The sequence below is a fragment of the Delphinus delphis genome, chromosome 5 (assembly GCF_949987515.2).
Source record: "Delphinus delphis chromosome 5, mDelDel1.2, whole genome shotgun sequence".
Taxonomy (NCBI): Eukaryota; Metazoa; Chordata; class Mammalia; order Artiodactyla; family Delphinidae; genus Delphinus; species Delphinus delphis.
This window is the reverse complement of record NC_082687.1, coordinates 96,526,037-96,547,752: the sequence shown is the minus strand read 5'-3', so window position 1 is coordinate 96,547,752 and position 21,716 is coordinate 96,526,037. Positions and strand designations below refer to the sequence as shown.

General features: G+C 35.9%; 1 protein-coding gene across 2 annotated transcripts in view; it reads right to left on the bottom strand.

The window, feature by feature from the left end:
- The window catches only part of FBXL5 (F-box and leucine rich repeat protein 5), a 52,255-nt gene that overhangs the window by 14,845 nt on the left and 15,694 nt on the right, over positions 1 to 21,716 (bottom strand). For both annotated transcript variants that reach the window (XM_060012788.2, XM_060012787.1), the window contains 5 exons: positions 21,490 to 21,672; positions 18,997 to 19,122; positions 15,750 to 15,898; positions 15,034 to 15,116; positions 13,421 to 14,146 (listed from right to left, as the gene is read on the bottom strand). In XM_060012788.2, the coding sequence (XP_059868771.1) occupies positions 13,421 to 14,146; positions 15,034 to 15,116; positions 15,750 to 15,898; positions 18,997 to 19,122; positions 21,490 to 21,672 (1,267 nt within the window). The remainder of the gene's footprint in view (positions 1 to 13,420; positions 14,147 to 15,033; positions 15,117 to 15,749; positions 15,899 to 18,996; positions 19,123 to 21,489; positions 21,673 to 21,716) is intronic.

The window sequence follows — 21,716 nt, the reverse complement described above, 5'->3', positions numbered from 1 at the left end:
GTAATCTTTAAAAGATCAGAACAAAATCCAGAATTCAACAATGTATAATTCACATTATCTGGTATCCAATCAAAAACTACTCAACACTCAAAGAATCAGAAAAAAAGAATCAATAGAAACAGACCAATAAATGATAAAGATGATGAAATTAGGAGATAATGACTTTAAAACAGATTTCATATTTTAAATATGCTCAAGGATTTAAAAGAAAATATGAACATAATGAAACAAAAAACATGTCTATATATTAGTTTTTTTTATGTTTTAATATATTTACATACATTATTGATGTGCTTATATGTGTGTGTATATGTATATATCAGGGAGGATCACGAGTGTACCAAATGAAACTTCTAGAGATGAAAAATACAATATCTGAAATAAAAAATACCCTGAACGAGATTAGCAGTAATTAGACATTGCAAAAATTAGTGGACTTGAAGAACAACCAGATTAACCAAAATGAAGCACCAAGAGAAAAAAGAACAAAAACAGTAAGGAAAAGAAAAAGCCCTGGTGTTATGGGTTGAATTGTGTCCCCTCCCACCCCCATCAAAAAAAGATATGTTGAAGTCTTAACCCTCAGTATCATAAATGTGACTTTAGTTGGAAATACGGTCTTTGCAGATTTAAGATCAGGTCATTAGGGTGGGCCTTAATCCAATATGACTGATGTCCTCCTAAGAAGAGGGATATTTAGACACACACACACACACACACACACGGATAATGCCATGTGAAGACGCATAGATATACAGACACAAAAAGGAGATGGCCGTGTGAAGACTGAGGCAGAGATTGGGGTTATAGTGCCACAAGCCAAGCAACACCTGGGTCTATGAAAAGTTTCAAGAGTTAAGAAAGGATGCTCCCTTAAAGGTTTCAGAGGGAACATGGTTTGGCCAACACCCTGATTATTGAACTCTAATCTCCAGAACTCTAAGAGAATAAATTTCTATCATTCTAACCACCTAGCTTGTGGTACTTTGTCATGACAGTCCAGGGAACTATTACACTAAAGTGACCTATAGTACAGTATCAAGAAGTCTGACATACATGGAAGTCCCAGCAAGAAGCAGGGGTAAGAGAATAGGGAGGAGAGAAAAAGTACTTGAGGAAATAATAGCTGAATTTTGTTTTTCAATTTTATGAAAGCTAGGAATAACATATCCAAGAATCTCAATTAACCCCAAGCAAGATAACAATGAAGATAACCACACCAAGGCATACCATATGCAAACTGCATTAAAAGCAGAAATAAAATTTTAAAGCAGCTAAAGAAAAAACATACATAATATACGGAAGAACAAAGATAAAAATTTAATACAATTCTCATAAATGACGCAAGCTGAAAGACAATGTAACATCTTAAAAGTGCTAAAACAAAACTACCAACTTAGAATTCTATACACAGTGAAAATCCTTCTAAAATGAAGGTGAAATAAAGAGTTTTTCAGACAAGAACTGAGAGTTTACTGACAAAAGACTTAACAGTACAAAAAACTACAGAGAACTCTGCAGGCAAAAGAAAAACAATACCAAATGGAAACATGAAACTGTACAAAAGCATGAAGAATGGCAAAAAAGGTGAAATAAGACTTCTTTGTTAATTTTTTCTAAAAGACAATTGTTTGGGACTTCCCTGGTAGTCCAGTGGTTAAGACTTCACCTTCTAATGCAGGGGGTACGGGTTCGATCCCTGGTCGGGGAGTTAAGATCCCACATGCCTCATGGCCAAAAAAAAAAAAAAAGACAATTGTTTAAAGAAAAAATATTAACAATGTATTATGGGGTTTAAAACATATATAGAAATAAAATATATAACAAAAACAGCACAAAGAATGGGGAGGGGAACAGGCGATTACTGTTTTAAGATTCTTACATTCTATGTGAAATGGTATAATACTGTTTGAAGGTAGAAAGCAATTAGTTAAAAATGCATACACAAAAGCATAAAACAGTAATTATAAATCTACGTTAAAGGGCACACAATGTATAAAGCTGTAACCTGTACCAATAACAATATAAAGGAGATGAGACAGAGATGTCAAGAGTGGAGTATTTGTACATGATTGAAACTAAGCTGGTTGTCAAACTAGGTTGTTTTAAGATCAAGATGTTAATTGTATCCCTAAGGTAACAACTAAAAAAATAACTTTAAAAAACAAAGAAAATGGAGAAAAAGGGAATCAAATGGTATATTACAACAAAACAAAACATAAAAAGAGGAAGTCACTGAGAAAATGAGGAACAAAAGCATGTAAAACATAAGGAAAAGAAATAGATAAATGGCATAAGTAAAGTCTCCTTTATCAGTAATTACTTTAAAAATGAATCCATCAAATTCTCCTCCTGAAAGGCAGAGATTAACAGACTATATTAAAAATTTTTAAACTTCAGAATTTTAAAAACATGATCCATCTATATACTCTTTATTAGAGACCTCACTTTAGATGCAAAAACACTAAGAGGTTAAAAGTAAAAGCATGAGAAAAGATACTCCAAGCAAAAAGTAACCAAAAGGGGGGAGTTCCCTGGCAGTCAAGTGGTTAAGACTCCAGGCTTCCACTGCAGGGGGCACGTGTTCAATCCCTGGTCAGGGAACTAAGATTCTGCATGCCACATAGTGAGGCCAAAAAAACAAGGTAACAAAAACAGAGCAAGAGTGACTATAATACTGTGAAACAAAAAAGACTTTAAATTTTTAAATGTTTACAAAAGGCAAAGGGTATTAGGATATTATATATTGGTAAAAGGTGTACTCCACCAAGATTAAAAAAAACTGAGAACATATACACACTTAACAACAGAGCCCCAAAATATATGATACAAAATTGATAGAACTAAAGGGAAAAATGAAAAGTCCTACAAAAATAGTCAGAAATACAATACCCCAATTTCAATAATGGATAGAACAAGTGGACAGAAGATCAAGAGGGAAATAGAGAACTTGAACTACACTATTAACAGGTTAGTCCTACCAAACATAAAGAGAACATTCCAGTTAAAAACAGCAGAATACACATTCTTCTCAAGTGCACATGGAATACTCAGATCACGTTTGGCCACAAAAAAAGGCTTAATAAATTTTAAAAGGTTGAACTCATAGAAAGTATAACTTCGCTTCTTTGAAAAGATCATCAAAACTTGACATTTAGTTAGTATAACTAAGAAAAAAAGAGGACTCAAATTACCAATGTAAGAAATGAACATTAGGGGACTTCCCTGGTGGCACAGTGATTAAGAATCCGCCTGCCAATGCAGGGGACATGAGTTCGAGCCCTGGTCCGGGAAGATCCCATATGCCACGGAGCAACTAAGCCCGTGTGCCACGACTACTGAGCCTGCACCCTAAAGCCCGCAAGCCACAACTACTGAAGCCCACATGCCTAGAGCCCATGCTCTGCAACAAGAGAAGCCACTGCAATGAGAAGCCCGCACACTGCAACAAAGAGTAGCCCCCGCTACTCTTCTCTACTCTAGAGAAAGCCCATGTGCAGCAAGGAATACCCAACACAGCCAAAAATAAATAAATAAATATTAGAAATGAAAGTTAGGACATTACTACCGATTTTACAGAAATAGAAAGGATTATAAAATAGTACCATGAACAACTGTATATCAACAAATTGTATAACCTAGATGAAGTAGACAACTCCCCTAGAAACACAAAAAGTAACAAAACTGACTCAAGGAAAAAAACAAACAAACAAACAGAAAATCAGAATACACCTACAACAAGTAAGGAGACTGAATTAGTAATCAAAGCTTCCCAACTAAGAAATCAAAATCAGATGCCTCACTGGTGAATTCCACTAAACATTTAGAGAAGTAACAATCCTTCTCAAACTCTTAAAAAACACTGAAGAGGAGGAAGACTTCCTACTCATTCTATGAGGCCAGTATTATTACCCTGATACCAAAGCTAGACAAAGGCACAAGAAAAGAAAACTACAGGCCAAATGTCCCTTACAAATATAGATGCAAAAATCCACAGCAAACACGAGCAAACTGAATCCAGGAGCATATTAAACAGATTACACACCATGACCAAGTGAGTTTTATCCCAGGGATGCAAGGGCGGTTCTCAATCAAATTAACATATCACACTAATAGAATGAAGGAGAAAAAAATACATGATCATCTCAACTGATGCAGAAAGAGCATGTGACAAAATCAAATACACTTTTATGATAAAAATACTCAGTAAACTAGGACTAGAAGAGAACTTCCTCAACATAAGAAAAGCCATATATGGAAAACACACAGCTAACACAGTCAATGATGAAAGACTGAAAGCTCTTCCCCTAAGATTAGAAACAAGATAAGGATGCCCACTATGGATGCTTCCACTTAATACAGTACTGGAAATTCTAGCCAGAACAATTAAACCAGAAAAAAAAATTATTTTAAGGCATCTAAGTTGGAAAGGGAGAAGTAAAATAATCTCTGTTTGTAGATGACATGATCTTATACATAGAAAACTCTCAAGAATTCACACCAAAAAAAACTGTATTAAGAGCTAAAAAACAAATGTGGAAGAGTAGCAGGATACAAAATCCACATTCAAAAATCAGTTAGGGGCTTCCCTGGTTGTGCAGTGGTTAAGAATCCGCCTGCCAAAGCAGGGGACACGGGATCAAACCCTGGTCTGGGAAGATCCCACATGCCGCAGAGCAACTAAGCCTGTGCACTGCAACTACTGAAGCCCGTGCTCTGCAACAAGAAATCCACTACAGTGAGAAGTCCGTGCAATGCAAGAAAGAGTAGCCTCTGCTCTCCACAACTAGACAAAGCCCACGTGCAGCAATGAAGACCCAACACAGCCAAAAATACATAAATTAATTTTTTAAAAATCAGTTATATTTCTATACGCTAGCAATGAACAATCTGAAAAAGAAATTAAGAAAATTCCACTTAAAATAGCATCAAAAAATTAAAATACTTAAGAATTAACTTAACTAAGGCAAAAGACTTGTACACTGAAAACTGCAAAACACTGCTAAAATAAATTAAAGACCAAATAACAACAAGGACTCAAATACTTGTATGCCAATATTCACAGCGGCATTATTCACAACAGCTAACAGGGCGAACAATCCAAGTGCCCATCGATGATGACATCAATGACAAACAGATAAACAAAATGTGGTATATAAATACAGAATATTATTCAGCTATAATAAGGAATGAAGTTCTGATACATTCACAACGTGAATGAACCTTGAATACATTATGCTAAGTGAAATAAGCCAGACAGAGAGGACAAGTATTGTATGTTTCCACTTACATGATGTATCTATGTTGTATAAATGATGCAAATACATAGAGACAGAAAGTAAAACAGTAGGGAGCCTGGGAGGGTTGGAAGAGTAAGCAGTTACTGCTTGATAGTTACACTTTCTGTTGTGAGTGCTGAAAAAGTTTTGGAAATATTTGCAATGTTATACAACATTGTGAACTCAGAGGGCCACTGAGTTGTACACTTAAAAATCATTAAAATGGAAGGACTGGTTCAAGATGGCGGAGTAGAAGGACGTGCTCTCACTCCCCCTCGCGAGAGCACCGGAATCACAACTAACTGCTGAAAAATCACTGACAGAAAGACACTAGAACTCAGCAAAAAAGATACCCCACATCCAAAGACAAAGAAGCCACAATGAGATGGTAGGAGGGGTGCAATCACAATAAAATCAAATCCTGTAACTGCTGGGTGGGTGACTCACAAACTGGAGAACACTTATACCACAGAAGTCCACCCACTGGAGTGAAGGTTCTGAGCCCCACGTCAGGATTCCCAACCTCGGGGTCCACCAACAGGAGGAGGAATTCCCAGAGAACCAGACTTAGAAGGCTACTGGGATTTGATTGCAGGACTTCAACAGCACCGGGGGAAAGAGACCCCACTCTTGAAGGCCACACACAAAATAGTGTGCGTATCGGGACCCAGGGGAAGGAGCAGTGACCCCATGGGAGACTGAACTAGACCTACCTGCTAGTGTTGGAGGGTCTCCTGCAGAGGCGGGGGGTGGCTGTGTCTCACCATGAGGACAAGGACACTGGCAGCAGAAGTTCTGGGAAGTACTCCTTGGCATGAGCCCTCCCAGAGTCCGCCTTCAGACCCACCAAAGAGCCTGGGTAGGCTCCAGTGTTGGGTCGCCTCAGGCCAAACAACCAACAGGGAGGGAACCCAGCCCCACCCATCAGCAGACAACCAGATTAAAGTTTTACTGAGATCTCCCCACCACAGCAACAGCCAGCTCTACCCACCACCAGTCCCTCCCATCAGGAAACTTGCAAAACCCTCTTAGATAGCCTCATCCACCAGAGGGCAGACAGCAGAAGCAAGAAGAACTACAATCCTGCAGCCTGTGGAACAAAAACCACATTCACTTCAGAAAGACAGACAAGATGAAAAGGCAGAGAGCTACGTACCAGATGAAGGAACAAGATAAACCCCCAGAAAAACAACTAAATGAAGTGGAGATAGGTAACCTTCCTGAAAAGAATTCAGAATAATTATAGTGAAGATGATCCAGGACCTTGGAAAAAGACTGGAGGCAAAGATCCAGAGGATGAAAGAAATGTTTAACAAAGACCTATAAGAATTAAAGAACAAACAAACAGATATGAACAATACAATAACTGAAATGAAAAATAAAGGAGAAAGAACCAATACCAGAATAACTGAGGCAGAAGAACGGGTATGTGACCTGGAAGACAGAATGGTGGAATTAACTGCCATGAAACAGAAGAAAGAAAAAAGAATGAAAAGAAATGAAGACAGACTAAGAGACCACTGGGACAACATTAATAAATGCAACAACATTCACATTATAGGGGTCCCAGAAGAAGAGAGAGAGAAAGGACCCGAGAAAATATATGAAGAGATTATAGTCGAAAACTTCCCTAACATGGGAAAGGAACTAGCCACCCAAGCCCAGGAAGCACAGAGACTCCCAGGCAGGACAAACCCAAGGAGAAACATGACAAGACACACAGAAAACAAATTGGAAAGAATTAAAGACAAAGAAAAATTACTGAAAGCAGCAAGGGAAAAACTACAAATAACGTACAAGGGAACTCCCATAAGGTTAATAGCTGATTTCTCAGCAGAAACTCCACAAGCCAGAAGGGAGTGGCATGATATACTTAAAGTGATGAAAGGGAAGAACCTACAACCAAGATTACTCTACCCGGCAAAAAAACAAAATTACGGAAATATATCACAGATGAATATAGATGCAAAAATCCTCAACAAAATACTAGCAAACAGAATCCAACAGCACATTAAAAGGATCATACACCATGATCAAATGGGACTTATCCCAGGGATGCAAGGATTCTTCAATATACGCAAGTCAATCCATGTGATACACCGTATTAACAAACTGAAGAAGAAAAAGCATATGATCACCTCAATAGATGCAGAAAAAGCTTTTAACAAAATTCAACACCTATTTATGATAAAAACTCTCCAGAAAGTGGGCACAGAGGGAACTTACCTCAACATAATAAAGGCCATATACAACAAACTCATAGCAAACATTGTTCTCAGTGGTGAAAAACTGAAAGCACTTCCTCTAAGATCAGGAACAAGACAAGGATGTCCACTCTCACCAGTATTATTCAACATACCTTTGGAAGTCCTAGCCAGGGCAATCAGAGAAGAAAAAGAAATAAAAGGAAGACAAATTGGAAAAGAAGAAGTAAAACTGTCACTGTTTGCAGATGACATGATACTATACATAGAGAATCCTAAAGATACCACCAGAAAACTACTAGAGCTAATCAATGAATCCGGTAAAGTTGCAGGATATAAAATTAATGCACAGAAATCTCTTGCATTCCTATACACTAATGATGAAAGATCTGAAAGAGAAATTAAAGAAACACTCCCATTTACCACTGCAACAAAAAGAATAAAATACCTAGGAATAAACCTACTTAGGGAGACAAAAAACCTATATGCAGAAAACTATAAGACACTGATGAAAGAAATTAAAGATGATACCAACAGATGGAGAGATATACCATGTTCTTGGACTGGAAGAATCAATATTGTGAAAATGACTATACTACCCAAAGCAATCTACAGATTCAATGCAATCCCTATCAAACTACCAATGGCGTTTTTTATGGAACTAGAACAAAAAATTTTAAAATTTGTATGGAGACACAAAAGACCCTGAATAGCCAAAGCAGTCTTGAGGGAAAAAAATGGAGCTAGAGGAATCAGATTCCCTGACTTCAGACTATACTACAAAGCTACAGTAATCAAGACAATATGATACTGGCACAAAAACAAATACAGATCAATGGAACAAGATAGAAAGCCCAGAGATAAACCCACGCACCTATGGTCAACTAATCTATGACAAAGGTGGCAAGGATATACAATGGAGAAAAGACAGTCTCTTCAATAAGTGGTGCTGGAAAAACTGGACAGCTACATGTAAAAGAATGAAATTAGAACACTCCCTAACACCATACACAAAAATAAACTCAAAATGGATTAGAGCCCAAAATGTAAGACCAGATACTATAAAACTCTTAGAGGAAAACCTAGGAAGAACACACTTTGACATAAATCACAGCAAGATCTTTTTTTGATCCACCTCCTAGAGTAATGGAAATAAAAACAAAAATAAACAAATGGGATCTAATGAAACTTAAAACCTTTTGCAAAGCAAAGGAAACTACAAACAAGACGAAAAGGCAACCCTCAGAATGGGAGAAAATATTGGCAAACAAATCAACAAAGGATTAATCTCCAAAATATATAAACAGCTCATGCAGCTCAATATTAAACAAACAACCCAATCCAAAAATGGGCAGAAGACCTAAATAGACATTTCTCCAAAGAAGACATACAAATGGCCAAGAAGCACACGAAAAGCTGCTCAACATCACTAATTATTAGAGAAATGCAAATCAAAACTACAATGAGGTATCACCTCACACCAGTTAGAATGGGAATCACTGGAAAATCTACAAACAACAAATGCTGGAGAGGGTGTGGAGAAAAGGGAACCCTCTTGCCCTGTTGGTGGGAATGTAAATTGATACAGCCACTATGGAGAACAGTATGGAGGTTCTTTAAAAAACTAAAAATAGAATTACCAAACGACCCAGCAATCCCACTACTGGGCATATACCCTGAGAAAACCGTAATTCAGAAAGAGTCATGTACCACAATGTTCATTGCAGCACTATTTAAAATAGCCAGGACATGGAAGCAACCTAAATGCCCATCGACAGACCAATGGATAAAGAAGGTGTGGTATATACATACAATGGAATATTACTCAGCCATAAAAAGGAATGAAACCGAGTCATTTGTAGAGATGTGGATGGATCCAGAGACTGTCATACAGAGTAAAGTAAGTCAGAACGAGAAAAACAAATATCACATATTAACGCAAATATGTGGAACCTAGAAAAATGGTACAGATGAACCAGTTTGCAGGGCAGAAATAGACACACATGTACAGAACAAACATGGACACCAAGGGGGGAAAGTGGCGAGGGGGGTGGTGGTGGTGTGATGAACTGGGAGATTGGTACTGACACATATACATTAATATGTATAAAATGGATAACTAGTAAGAACGTGCTGTTTAGAAAAATAAATAAAATAAAATTTAAGAAAAAATCGTTAATACGGTAACCTTTGTGGTTTGTATATTTTACCACAATTTTATTTACAAGGTACATACAAACCCTAAAGCAAACACTAAATAAATGATATACTAACCAAGAGTAGAGATAAAACTGATACTAAAAGTACTGGGTTGGCCAAAAAGTTCGTTCGTATTTTCCGTAAGATGGCTTTAGTAGGGCTTAGTTATATTTAAGGTCATTTGAAACAATTTTGTTAGATTGTCTTGTGACAGCTGTCATATCAGTGTGCATTTAAAAAAAAACTTATCAAAAGTAGTGAATTTTTGTGTAGCCACTTAAAAATTGAAGATGGAAGAAAAAGCAACATTTTCGACATATTATGCTTTCTTATTTCAAGAAAGGTGAAAATGCAACTGAAACACGAAAAAAGATTTGTGCAGTGTATGGAGATGATGCTATGACTGATCGAAAGTGTGAGTGGTTTGCGAAGTTTCATGCTGGAATTTCTTGCTGGATGATGCTCCACAGTCAGGTAGACCAGCTGAGGTTGATAGCTACCAAATGAAGACATTCACTGAGAACAATCAACGTTATACCATGCAGGAGATAGCCGACATACTCAAAATATCCAAATCAAGCACTGAAAATCATTTGCACCAGCTTGGTTATGTTAATCGCTCTGATGTTTGGGTTCCACAAAAGTTAAGTGAAAAAAACCTTCCTGACTGTATTTCCGCATGCAATTCTCTACTGAAACGTAACAAAAACATTCCATTTTGAAACAAATTGTGACAGGCGATGAAAAGTGGATACTGTACAATAATGTGGAACGGAAGAGGTCGTAGGCAAGCAAAATGAACTGCCACCAACCACAACAAAGGCCGGTCTTCACCCAAAGAAGGTGATGTGTATATGGTGGGACTGGAACAGAGTCCTCTACTATGAGCTCCTTCCAGAAACCAAAAGGTTAATTCTAACAAGTACTGCTCCCAATTAGACCAACTCAAAAGCAGCACTCAACGAAAAGCATCCGGAATTAGTCAACAGAAAACGCACAATCTTCCATCAGGGTAACACAAGACCACATGTTTCTTTGATGACCAAGCAAAAACTGTTACAGCTTGGCTGGGAAGTTCTGATTCATCTGCTGTATTCACCAGACATTGCACCTTCAGATTTCCATTATTTTATTCGGTCTTTACAAAATTCTCTCAATGGAAAAAATTTCAATTCCCTGGAACACTAAAAGGCACCTGGAACAGTTCTTTGCTCAAAAAGATAAAAAGTTTTGGGAAGATGGAATTATGAAGTTGCCTCAAAAATGGCAGAAGGTGGTGGAACAAAACAGTGAATATGTTGTTCCATAACGTTCTTGGTGAAAATGAAAAATGTCTTTTATTTTTACTTAAAAACCAAAGGAAATTTTTGGCCAACCCATACTTAATAAATCCAAAGCAAGTCAGGAAAAGACAAAACAAGAATAAAGAAAAGAGAAACAGGGGGAAAACAAACAGTAAGATGGTAGGCATAAATTTAACCATATCAGTAATTACATTAAATGCATATTGTGAAACCGAAAGATTAAATGACAGAATGTTTAACTGTAACACCCAACTATACATGCTATCTGCAAAAGATTCAAGAGCAGTTGCCTTGGATTCAAGGAGAAAAGGAATAGTTTGTACCGAAACAATAATGGCAATGTGAGGGGGCCAAAGAAGGCTGAAAATTTAAACAGCCTACTTCTACTCAATGACAGCCAAAATTTATTTTATGTCATTCCTATGAAAACCAGATAATGCTGCATGAAGACTACACACTACACTATATGTTCCCTACGGCTTCAATCTAGTTTAAAACTTTGATTTTCAACCTACATTTTTACAGTGAATGCTCTTTTAACAAGCCCCATAACCAACTTGCCAAAATTCATGCTACCCATCCCTGAATAAAACATAATGACTATTACAGAAGGATACACAGAATACTCCCAACTAGCAACTCTGTTCCCCCAAGTTGAGGTGAATGCTTGCACAAGTTGTATTTGTTCTCAAACCTGAACACCAGCTGAACTTATTAAGTTAACTGAAATACTTTTTAAACCAACAGAATAAATGCAAGAAGAAAGCTGTTTCTAAAAATCAAATTTGTAGTTTCGATTTCCTTAGCTTCTCTCCCAGGAAATGCACAGAAAATTCACTCTCTAACTTCATCCCAATCTCTACTTAAAAAAATGCTTCTTTTCAAGGCCTTTCCTGTCCATCAAATGTGAAGGAGCATTCTCTGTATTCTCTACCCCATAGACATATTTCACTTTTCTTCAGAACATTCAGTCTGATATTACATCTTTATTGTCTTATTTCTACCATTAGATTATAAACTCTATGAAAGCAGGAAATTTGAGTCATTTATTCTGGATCCCGAGCAGTTAGAAGAGGGCAAGTCACACAACAGATGCTCAATAAATATTTAAATGATTAAGAAAGACTCCTTCAAGATAATCTGATTAAAAGGAGCTGCACTTTTTAAAATCTGAGCTGCACTCAGATTGCAGCTTTTTTGATAAGCTACCAGTCCAAATAATATCAAGTAAGATAGTTCCTGTGCTCCCCATTCCCCAAATGAATTCTTCCCTGAATTCAAACTCTGTCATAGCCTTATTCCCCACTATTCCCCAATACACATCCTTCTCTACAACCAAACGGGAATACTCCTTTGAACATCCCCCACTGAGTTCAATTTAATCTGCTAAAGATCATACTTAAAAGACAAGAGGGGGTAATAGGCTTTATGTTGGATGAATTTTCATTGTTTAACATGCCTGACACCCCATTATTAAGGAGCCCTAGTAAAATTCAAGTCTATTACAGGGTAAAAGAGAAAACATAAAGTCAATTTCTGAAGGCTCATGCCACAGATAATCAAACAATTATTAACGCTGAGAACAACCATAACAGCAAAATACCCTAACAACAGTTAAACAGTGCTTTACCGTGGGCTCAAATGATCCCTACTGCTTGGAATGGTCTCTTCTCCCTCTGCCACCTATCAAAATCCTTCATCCATCTTCAAGGTTCAATTAAGGGCCACCTCTTCATTACATTTTATCTTTTTTTTTTTTAAAGATTAAAAAATTTTTTTTTGATGTGGACCATTTTTAAAGTCTTTATTGAATTTGTTACAATATTGCTTCTGTTTTACGTTTAGGTTTTTTGGCCACGAGGCATGTGGGATCTTAGCTCCCCGACCAGAGATCGAACCCACACCCCCTGCATCAGAAGGCAAAGTCTTAACCACTGGACTGCCAGAGAAGTTCCTCTTCATAACATTTTCTGATCATTTGCTGCAACTGGATGAGAAGTCTCTCTCTCTCTCCTTTGATCCCCATAGAATCTTTAATTCAACATCCCTTAAAGGATGTACACAAATAATACACAGAATATAGTGTACATATTTTCTTCTCTGTTACAAGTCCTAGAGGGTAAAAACTGTATCTTATTCATCTTTACATCCACTAAAGCACCTTAGAAAATGTGTTGCATGTATTTATTGTGTTGTAAGTATTTATTAAACTTTTAAATTTATGTTCTTCCACATTACAAAGCAATTGAACTGACTGAAACTTCATGCTGAAGTTTTATCGTTCCAAAATTTTGCAGTAGGACAACTCTTTGAAGTGGTTAACTCTTTCGGTTAAATAAATCAGCTGAAAGGAATGACTTAGATTCAAAATTTTCCACTCCATTTGAGAATGAGAAAATGCTCATTTCCTAATACTCTGCAACGGATTACTTACCTGAGACCATGGTCTGTGATCTGATAACATCCGGACAGACTGAGAAACAGAAGTACACGCCCAGTCTCTTGATCAGTTTTTTCACTCCCGGAGTAAATTAAGTCTGTTCCCCTAAGCAATCTAGTCCTTGATGCTTTTCTACACAATGCAGAAGACTCCGGGAGTGCTGACATAGTTCTTAAAGCTGTTCCTGTACAACAAAATGAATGACCACAATACGCGAAGGCTGGAGAAGCACAATGCTGCTGCCAACAGACACTAGTCCTTAGTCCAACAATATCCTTACTGTAACAACCGGAGGAGGAACAACTAAAATTGGATGCTGTTTCCATTACACAAAGACTTTCAACATTTCTATGTCTCCATTCTACAGCATCTTCAATATCAGCCAAATCTTCAGCATCTAACATCCACACATAAGGAGAAGTGAAATTTTCAGAAGAAATAGGTTTAGTCCAGGGGTGTTCATTATCTATTTCTTCTCCGATGCCCTTGTTAGTTATATCGGGCAAACAAGCATACTGCTTGGTGGACTGCATGGTAATGTCTTTATTTTTCCAGGTAGTTGAAGCAATTTTGTTTGTTGAAGTTTTCAAAAGGCCACTCTGATGAGATGTCAAAATTCCAAGAGCTCTAGAAATCTTCTCTAGAGCCACATCTGTGATTTTTTCACATCCAGATAGATCAAGATGCCGAAGACTCTGGCAGCAACCAAGCCAAGACCAACTATAATTAAGAGGTAACAAAACTATTAGTGGATATTGTTAAATTCTTCAAAAGATTTGATTATACGTAAGTAAATGGAAACTACAAGAAAGATTTTAAATCTAATATAATCAATCATTTACTGAATATCTGTTGTTAGGCACTACTTTAAATGCTAGGAATATGAAAAGACAATAAGAGTAATGAGGAACTAAGAGTATTGCTAACCCAAAAGAAGAGTAGGAAAGGAGAAGGGTATGGAAGGGAGAGACTGTTTTTCATCCTGAAAAATAACCAATAGAGGAAAGGCTCTACAGACATGAAAGAAAGAAAATAATAATTAGAGGAGAAAGATTCAGTAGAACAAGCTCTAGGAATTAGTAGAGAGTTAGCCTTAGCCAGAGAAGAATACATTTCTCCCTCTGAAATTGGAAAAGAGGTGCTGATATAAATGCTAGGGTGGGAAACAGCAGGGCGAGGTAGAATAAGAAGGAAAGTAGCAGCATCCAAAGAAATAAAATCTGAGGGTTGCTTGAAGAAAGTGTTAAAATTTTAGAATAACTATGAAGAGGGAGCTTTGCCAAATGGTACTGGGAGCCCAACTGAAAATGAAAACTTCTTTAAAACACAGTACCAAGCTACATGGTTACACAGCAAGGCTCAAAAGCCTAGACACAGTACAAGATTATAAAGGTGATAGGATGATACATATGTAAGTTTTGAATCAGCTGGGACCTAAGGACAAAAGCAAAGAATTGGAGGGTGCTACTACCATAACATGACCAAAATCTGATAGTAGAAAGTAATAGTATGATTAAACTGTAATTATGTAAATGAAAAACTACAGAACAATTCTACTGATTCATAGTTAAGAAATCATTAAATTTATATATTCAAAATTAACTAACCTGTCAAATGCAGAATCTGAAATGTCAGTTTGGGTAAGATCCAAATGTTCCAAGTTAGGACAAAGCTCTAAAATCTGCCTAACCTAAGAGGGAAAAAAAAGTCACTGTGAAGATCTGCAGAATTTAGTTAGGTTAGAGACATAACTTTTAGTAAGTAATATATAATTTTTAGTAAGTAATATAACCAGTGGTTCTCACACTTTTCTGCATGTAAAAATCACTTCAATTCTGCCTTACAAATATATATTGTGATGAAATCCCAGAAAATCTGTTTCAGTAATTCTAAGATTAGACCCAGGAAATTTACATTCTTAAGGAATACCCAAGAAGATTCTAATGTAGGATATCACAAGATAGTCTTTTATAAAACCATGATTTAATTTCACCTGCCCATCTTACCATGCCTTACACATTATAAACAATCATATAAAACTGGGCTTTATCACTTAACATCTGTGAAACTAAATAAACTGTTTAACCTCTCAGTCTATGTTTCCTTTTCTATAATATGAAGACAATGATATCTATGTACAAAGATTACTATGAGAACTGAAATGAAAAAAGATGAAAATTAGCAGTGTATGCCTACCCATGGGAAGGTACACTCATGGGTAAACTGTTATTTTTTTTTAAAATTAAACTCAGGAATAAGCAAACAAAATGTAGATCGTTGCTACTTTTTCTTAATACCTAAACTAGTGCTAATTTATACATACCATTTTGCTGGAAACTGCACAGCTGTACGCTAATACTAAAGTTTTTACAGAAGTACCAACATACGGTAGAACATTATGAATTAAGCCATGGAGTAAACGTTTTTCCATTTGTGCAATGCTGATGGCAATCGATTCCTCTGCAGACTCTTCTGTAAAATGAATTCAAAAGTCTAAGAACTTGATACACTAATTATGATTAGGCTACTCAAGGAATCACCAAATCATTAAATATGAAATACATTTTGCTCTCCTTTTAAACTCCCCTATATATGCAAAGCAAATTAAATGGACAAGTCCTCATTCGCCAGGACTTAATATTTATATTAACAGGTCTGACATCAACTAAAAAGAGACAAAAGAAAAAGAAAAAAGGTTTAAATGGGAATGAAAGGAAGAATTTTTTAACATGCTTCAAGGCTGAAGGTAATTTTCTTCTCAAGCTAATTATCAGAGAAAAGATAAAAATAACTCCAGTTTCAGGCACCGAAAAAATTTTGGAAAAAACTTTGACTACTTGAAGAATAGTGTAAGTTCTTCAAGAGAATATAGGATATCAAGAGGAAAATGAACCATAATAAAAATAATAAAAAGTATCATTCATTATTTTACATAAATATCAATAAAAGGGACACAGAGCTAGAAGAGATTTGAAACAATTAAGTTAGGCTGGTCATAATGAATCAAGCAACGAAAAGTACCTTAGAACTTTAAAGAAATTAAAAATGAGCATGGCTTTTGTTTTCTGCTTAATAACTTCTGTAGAGTTTAGATGTGTATAACAGGATGCACTACTGTAACAAGTAAAAAAAAAAAAAAAACCCTACAAACTCCAATTTGATATAAGGAAAAAAACACACTACACGAAAAAGAATGAACTAATAATTTTATCACCTTTCTCAGGATCCTATTGCTTTTTTGCTTACCCGAAGATCTAACTCAAATGTCTCCAAACATAAAACAGTTTAACAGGATAAGCTGAGGAAGTCTCATTTAAAAGAAAACTGAGTGTAGCTGACAAAAGGAATATAAATAGAAACAATAATTCTGAATTTTTGATTGTTTCCATGTTTACAGATATTATTCTAAATTCCTCCTTTAGTTAGACATATATGTGAAATACAGGGATAAAAGTGACTTTTAGTGAACCCTATTTATTCTACTAAAATTTTATTTCCAAATGATTTTTTTGTTTCTGCGGCTCTCTCTATCTAAATGTGTACTGTTTACTGTGAAATCCTAAAAAAAAGAAAACTAAACATCCTATGAAGAATAATAACTTCTCTACAAGACTAGTAAAGACAGCTAAGCTGAAAAAGCACTAACATAGATGACAGATCCAAAGTTTACTCTTAGATACACTAAACAGCTAAACACATATATTACCTTAGAAAGGCTCCATCATTATAACCTTAACCTTTCCCTCTCAATATGAAAGAAAACAACAGCAGTCTCTTTGTCTATCTTTAAGTGCTGAGATAAACACATTAAGTTTGATAAAGCCTTTAAAACTCAACACAGGTATTATCAACTGATTTTTTAGAATGGATAAATCAAGTCTTCCCTAAGGTGACATCTGAGTAAAGACCTTAACTCCTTGAGGTCTTTGCTCAAATTTCTCAAGGAACCTTAACTACTCAATCTATTGAAAATGGTAACTTCTTTCCTCTCTTCCTGGCACGCTTTTCCTTTATTTTTCTCCACAGCACTTAACATTATCTAATACAGTATATATTTTGCCTGTCTTTACTGTCTGCCTCCCCCTCCAAATTTTAAGCTAAACAAAGCCAAGGATTTTTTTTTCCCATTTTGTTCACTGTTAACCTCATGCCCAGAAAGTGCCTGCCACAGGATAAGCAAATCACCAAATGTAACTGGAATAGACCTCCTCCTTACATGACACCTTCCAAACATTTAAAACATTAAAAAAGGTGTTTTGCACCTTCATTTCATAAAAATAAACTTGCTGCTAAAACAATAATCTTTGTATTTATATTCCTTACTTTCCACAAGTTTAGTTCTTTTGCCAGACCAGCTTACTATAAGTGGGCAACTTATAAATAAAAAATTCCTACAGGTTCAGTTTTACGAAGTAGAAGAATATCTTATTAGTTTTTTCTTTTTTTTTTACTATTTTCATCATCTTTTAATAATTAATCATTATCTAAAGTAACATCTAAGATAGAATTTGTCTTTCTCCTCCATATTCCCAAAGAGCATCTTTCTGCACCTTCATTACAGCATTTTCCAATACATACCTTGATTAAGAATCATGTATTCTAAATTCTCCCATTTGTGAGTTCTTTGAGGGTAGGGATAAAGTCTTTGTCACCCTTGAATTCTCCCACGGTGCTTAATGAATGGCTACACCAGTTTATATAATCCCTTACCATTTACAAAGAATCTTCATATATATTACTTAATTCTATAACCACTATGTGAGGCAAGTGGCATGACTGTTTACAAATTAATAAACAGGTTCAACAGCGTTATGCTCCTTCCTCTGGGCCACAGACGACTCAATATATACTACTGAGCTGATCAAATAAAGTGGCCCTAAAAACACACTGTAAACTGCATAGCACTATAATGAATGTATATTATTTCAATAAGGAAAACAGTCATCATTTTCTGATTTTTTTAAAGCGTTTAAATAAATATAAAAGCATATGGAAGGGCTTCCCTGATAACACAGTGGTTAAGAATCCGCCTGCCAATGCAGGGGACACAGGTTCGAGCCCTGGTCCGGGAAGATCCCACATGCTGCGGAGCAACTAAGCCCGTGTGCCACAACTACTTAGCCTGCGCTCTAGAGCCCATGAGCCACAACTACTGAGCCCACGCGCCACAACTATTGAAGCCCGTGCACCTAGAGCCCGTGCTCCACAACAAGAGAGGCCACCACAATGAGAAGCCCATGCACCGCAACGAAGAGCAGCCCCCACTCGCTGCAACTAGAGAAAGCCTGCGGGCAGCAACGAAGACCCAACGCAGCCAAAAATAAATAAAAATAAATAAATCTGTTAAAAAAAAAACATATGGGAAACAAGCCTATACACATTTAAAAATTACTTTAAACAGAATTTTAAATACGCTTACTATTCCATGAAAGTTTAGAAAGCAGTAGGCTTAAAAACACCAGGTTTTTTAGAAAACACAAAATACATAAATCCTAGCACCTAAGTACTTGTTAATGTAACAGTAATTATTAAAGCACCATGTAACAGTTTTAATTCCAGACACAGCTTACCAGATTCATCTATATCGGCATCTTCATCCCACTCCTGAAAAGCACGACTTTCATCTTTTCTATTTTTCACCCATTCCTCATCAGGTTCAGTATCAAGTTCAGTTGCAGGACCACTATACCAGTCACCTACTCAACAAAAAAACAAAAGGAACAAAATAAGATTAGATCGGCTACCATTACAAAAAAATAACCTATTTATAACAAAAATGTCTGCACACAAAAAATATGTGAGCCATACACAATGAGCCACCTATTGTTAGAAACAATTGTGGTTTAAAAAATTACATTTAAATAAGCACAGAATTCAATTTCAGACATACCAAAAAACTATGAAAAATAATTATCAACAGTCTTAACAAGAAATTTCAGAAATCACTGAAAACAACCTTTTTCCCTACTGTGGCTTCACACTGGCTCCAGCAATACCCGCATTAACACAATTGCTAATAAACAAAAGGAAGCAAGACTTTCTGCTCAGTAGTGAATTAGCAATTCAGAAGTAGGTGGGAACAGAAAAAGGGAAAGATTAAGGTAAAGCTAAACCATAAATTTAAAGATCCTGGAGAATACGCTGCGATTAAATTACATGATTGTGAAGTGCAAGACAATGCAGAATTAATTTATTGAATTCCTAACGTTACATCTAAGTGAGGGCTCCTCAACCTTAACACCATTGATATTCTGGGCTGGGTAATTCTTTGTTGTGGAGTGCTTCCCTGTGCATTGCAGGGTGTTTAGCAGTAACCCTGGCCTCTACCCACTGGATGCCAGTGTAATACTCCAAGATGGGACAAAAATGCCTCCACAGGCATTTCAAAACATCCCCTGCAGGGGGTCAAATCAATTGTGATCAAGAATCACAGGAAACAAATACCATAAATAAATTAAATTACAACCATTTTTATTGGAACTTTTTGTTTAAGCATATTAAAAACAGAAAAAAAAAAGCAGCATATTTAATATCTGGTTAACTTCACAGAAATCTAGCATAGCATTATCATATTTGATCTTTATATCAAACAGTACCTAATTATGTATTACTACCTAATAAGTAATTCTTCATAATCAAAAATACATCTAATAAAAAAGTATGTGATATATCCATACTTGCCTTATCTGACTTTTCACTTAATATATTATCCTACAATAAGAAAAATTATTCCACATAAAAATAATAATTCTAATCATTTGGATCATATAAGTCTACCCAATACTCCAAATAGCTTCATGCAAAAAATATTATATATCTAACAAAAGCTTATTTAAAAGTGATACATATTGATAGAAAAAATAAAACTATTTTTAAATCAGACTCACACTTTAATTATGTAAAAAATATATATTTCCATGTCCAAGTGACAAATTATAAAAAACTAAAAACAATTAATGTGAAATTTGAGGTACTCACCTAGAAAAACTGTTTTAATTCAGTGACAGAAGAATATATGCCATATTAGTTGTATTTATCCCATGACTGCATTATATGCTCATGAAAGCAAAACTTTCTTTAATTGTTCACATGTAAAACTAACTTACCACAATGAAATTAACTAATATGAAATTGTAATTTATAGAATGAGGCATTATTAATCACAAAAAAATATGCTAAAGACAAAAATACATTTAGTTATCTTGAGCTACTATCAAAAGGGAAACATAACAGTGACTCAACTTTAAATTTTATAGAATTAATTTATTTTGTATTTTTAAAATACTCATCTAATTATTTAAAGCTGTTCTGACAACCTATTAATTTTATTTTTAACGTTTTATTATGGAAAATTACAAATATAGTCAAAAGTAGGAATAAGCAGCATTAAATAAGTAGCATAATGAACACCTATGTACTCATCACCTATCTTCACAATTATCGGGGCTTCCCTGGTGGCACGGTGGTTAAGAATGTGCCTGCCAATGCAGGGGACACGGGTTCGAGTCCTGGTCCGGGAAGATCCCACATGCCACGGAGCAACTAAGCCCGTGCACCACAACTACTGAGCCTGCACTCTAGAGCCCACAAGCCACAACTACTGAAGCCCGTGCACCTAGAGCCCATGCTCCACAACAACAGAAGCCACTGCAATGAGAAGCCCATGCACCACAATGAAGAGTAGCCCATTTGCCACAACTAGAGAAAGCCCGCAAGCAGCAACGAAGACCCAACGCAGCCAAAAATAAATAAAATAAATTTATTAAGAAAAAACAATTATCAACATTTTGCCAATTATTTTTCATTCCATCCCCAACTATTTCGTCCTAATTATTTGAAAGGAAATTGCACACATCATATAATTCACTCATGAATACTTCAGAATTGTTAGCTTTTAAAAAATGTATACAAAGACATATAATCTAACTAATGAAACCTATTTTTAGTCAACCTTTCAGAGTTTCCCTCCCTGGCCTTGCTTATTAATGTCTATGAGTATATACTTAAAAAAAAAAAACAGATTGAAATATTTTTAAAACAAACTAAGCATCCCATTTACCTACCTCTGGCCCAATGAACAGGGTAAAGATGTTTCCAAAGTGATCCAGTTTTTGCCAGCTGAGACCATTTAGTGCTTACTTGACTGCATCGACATAATTCTTGAGGATTAAGATAACTGAAAATTGACAGCATTACCTCAGGAGGAAGATGAGTTATACCTGTGGATTGTTCTGACACTTCCGCTTCTGAAATAAAAAAGAAAACCGTTAACATAAAAGGCTCTAAGAGC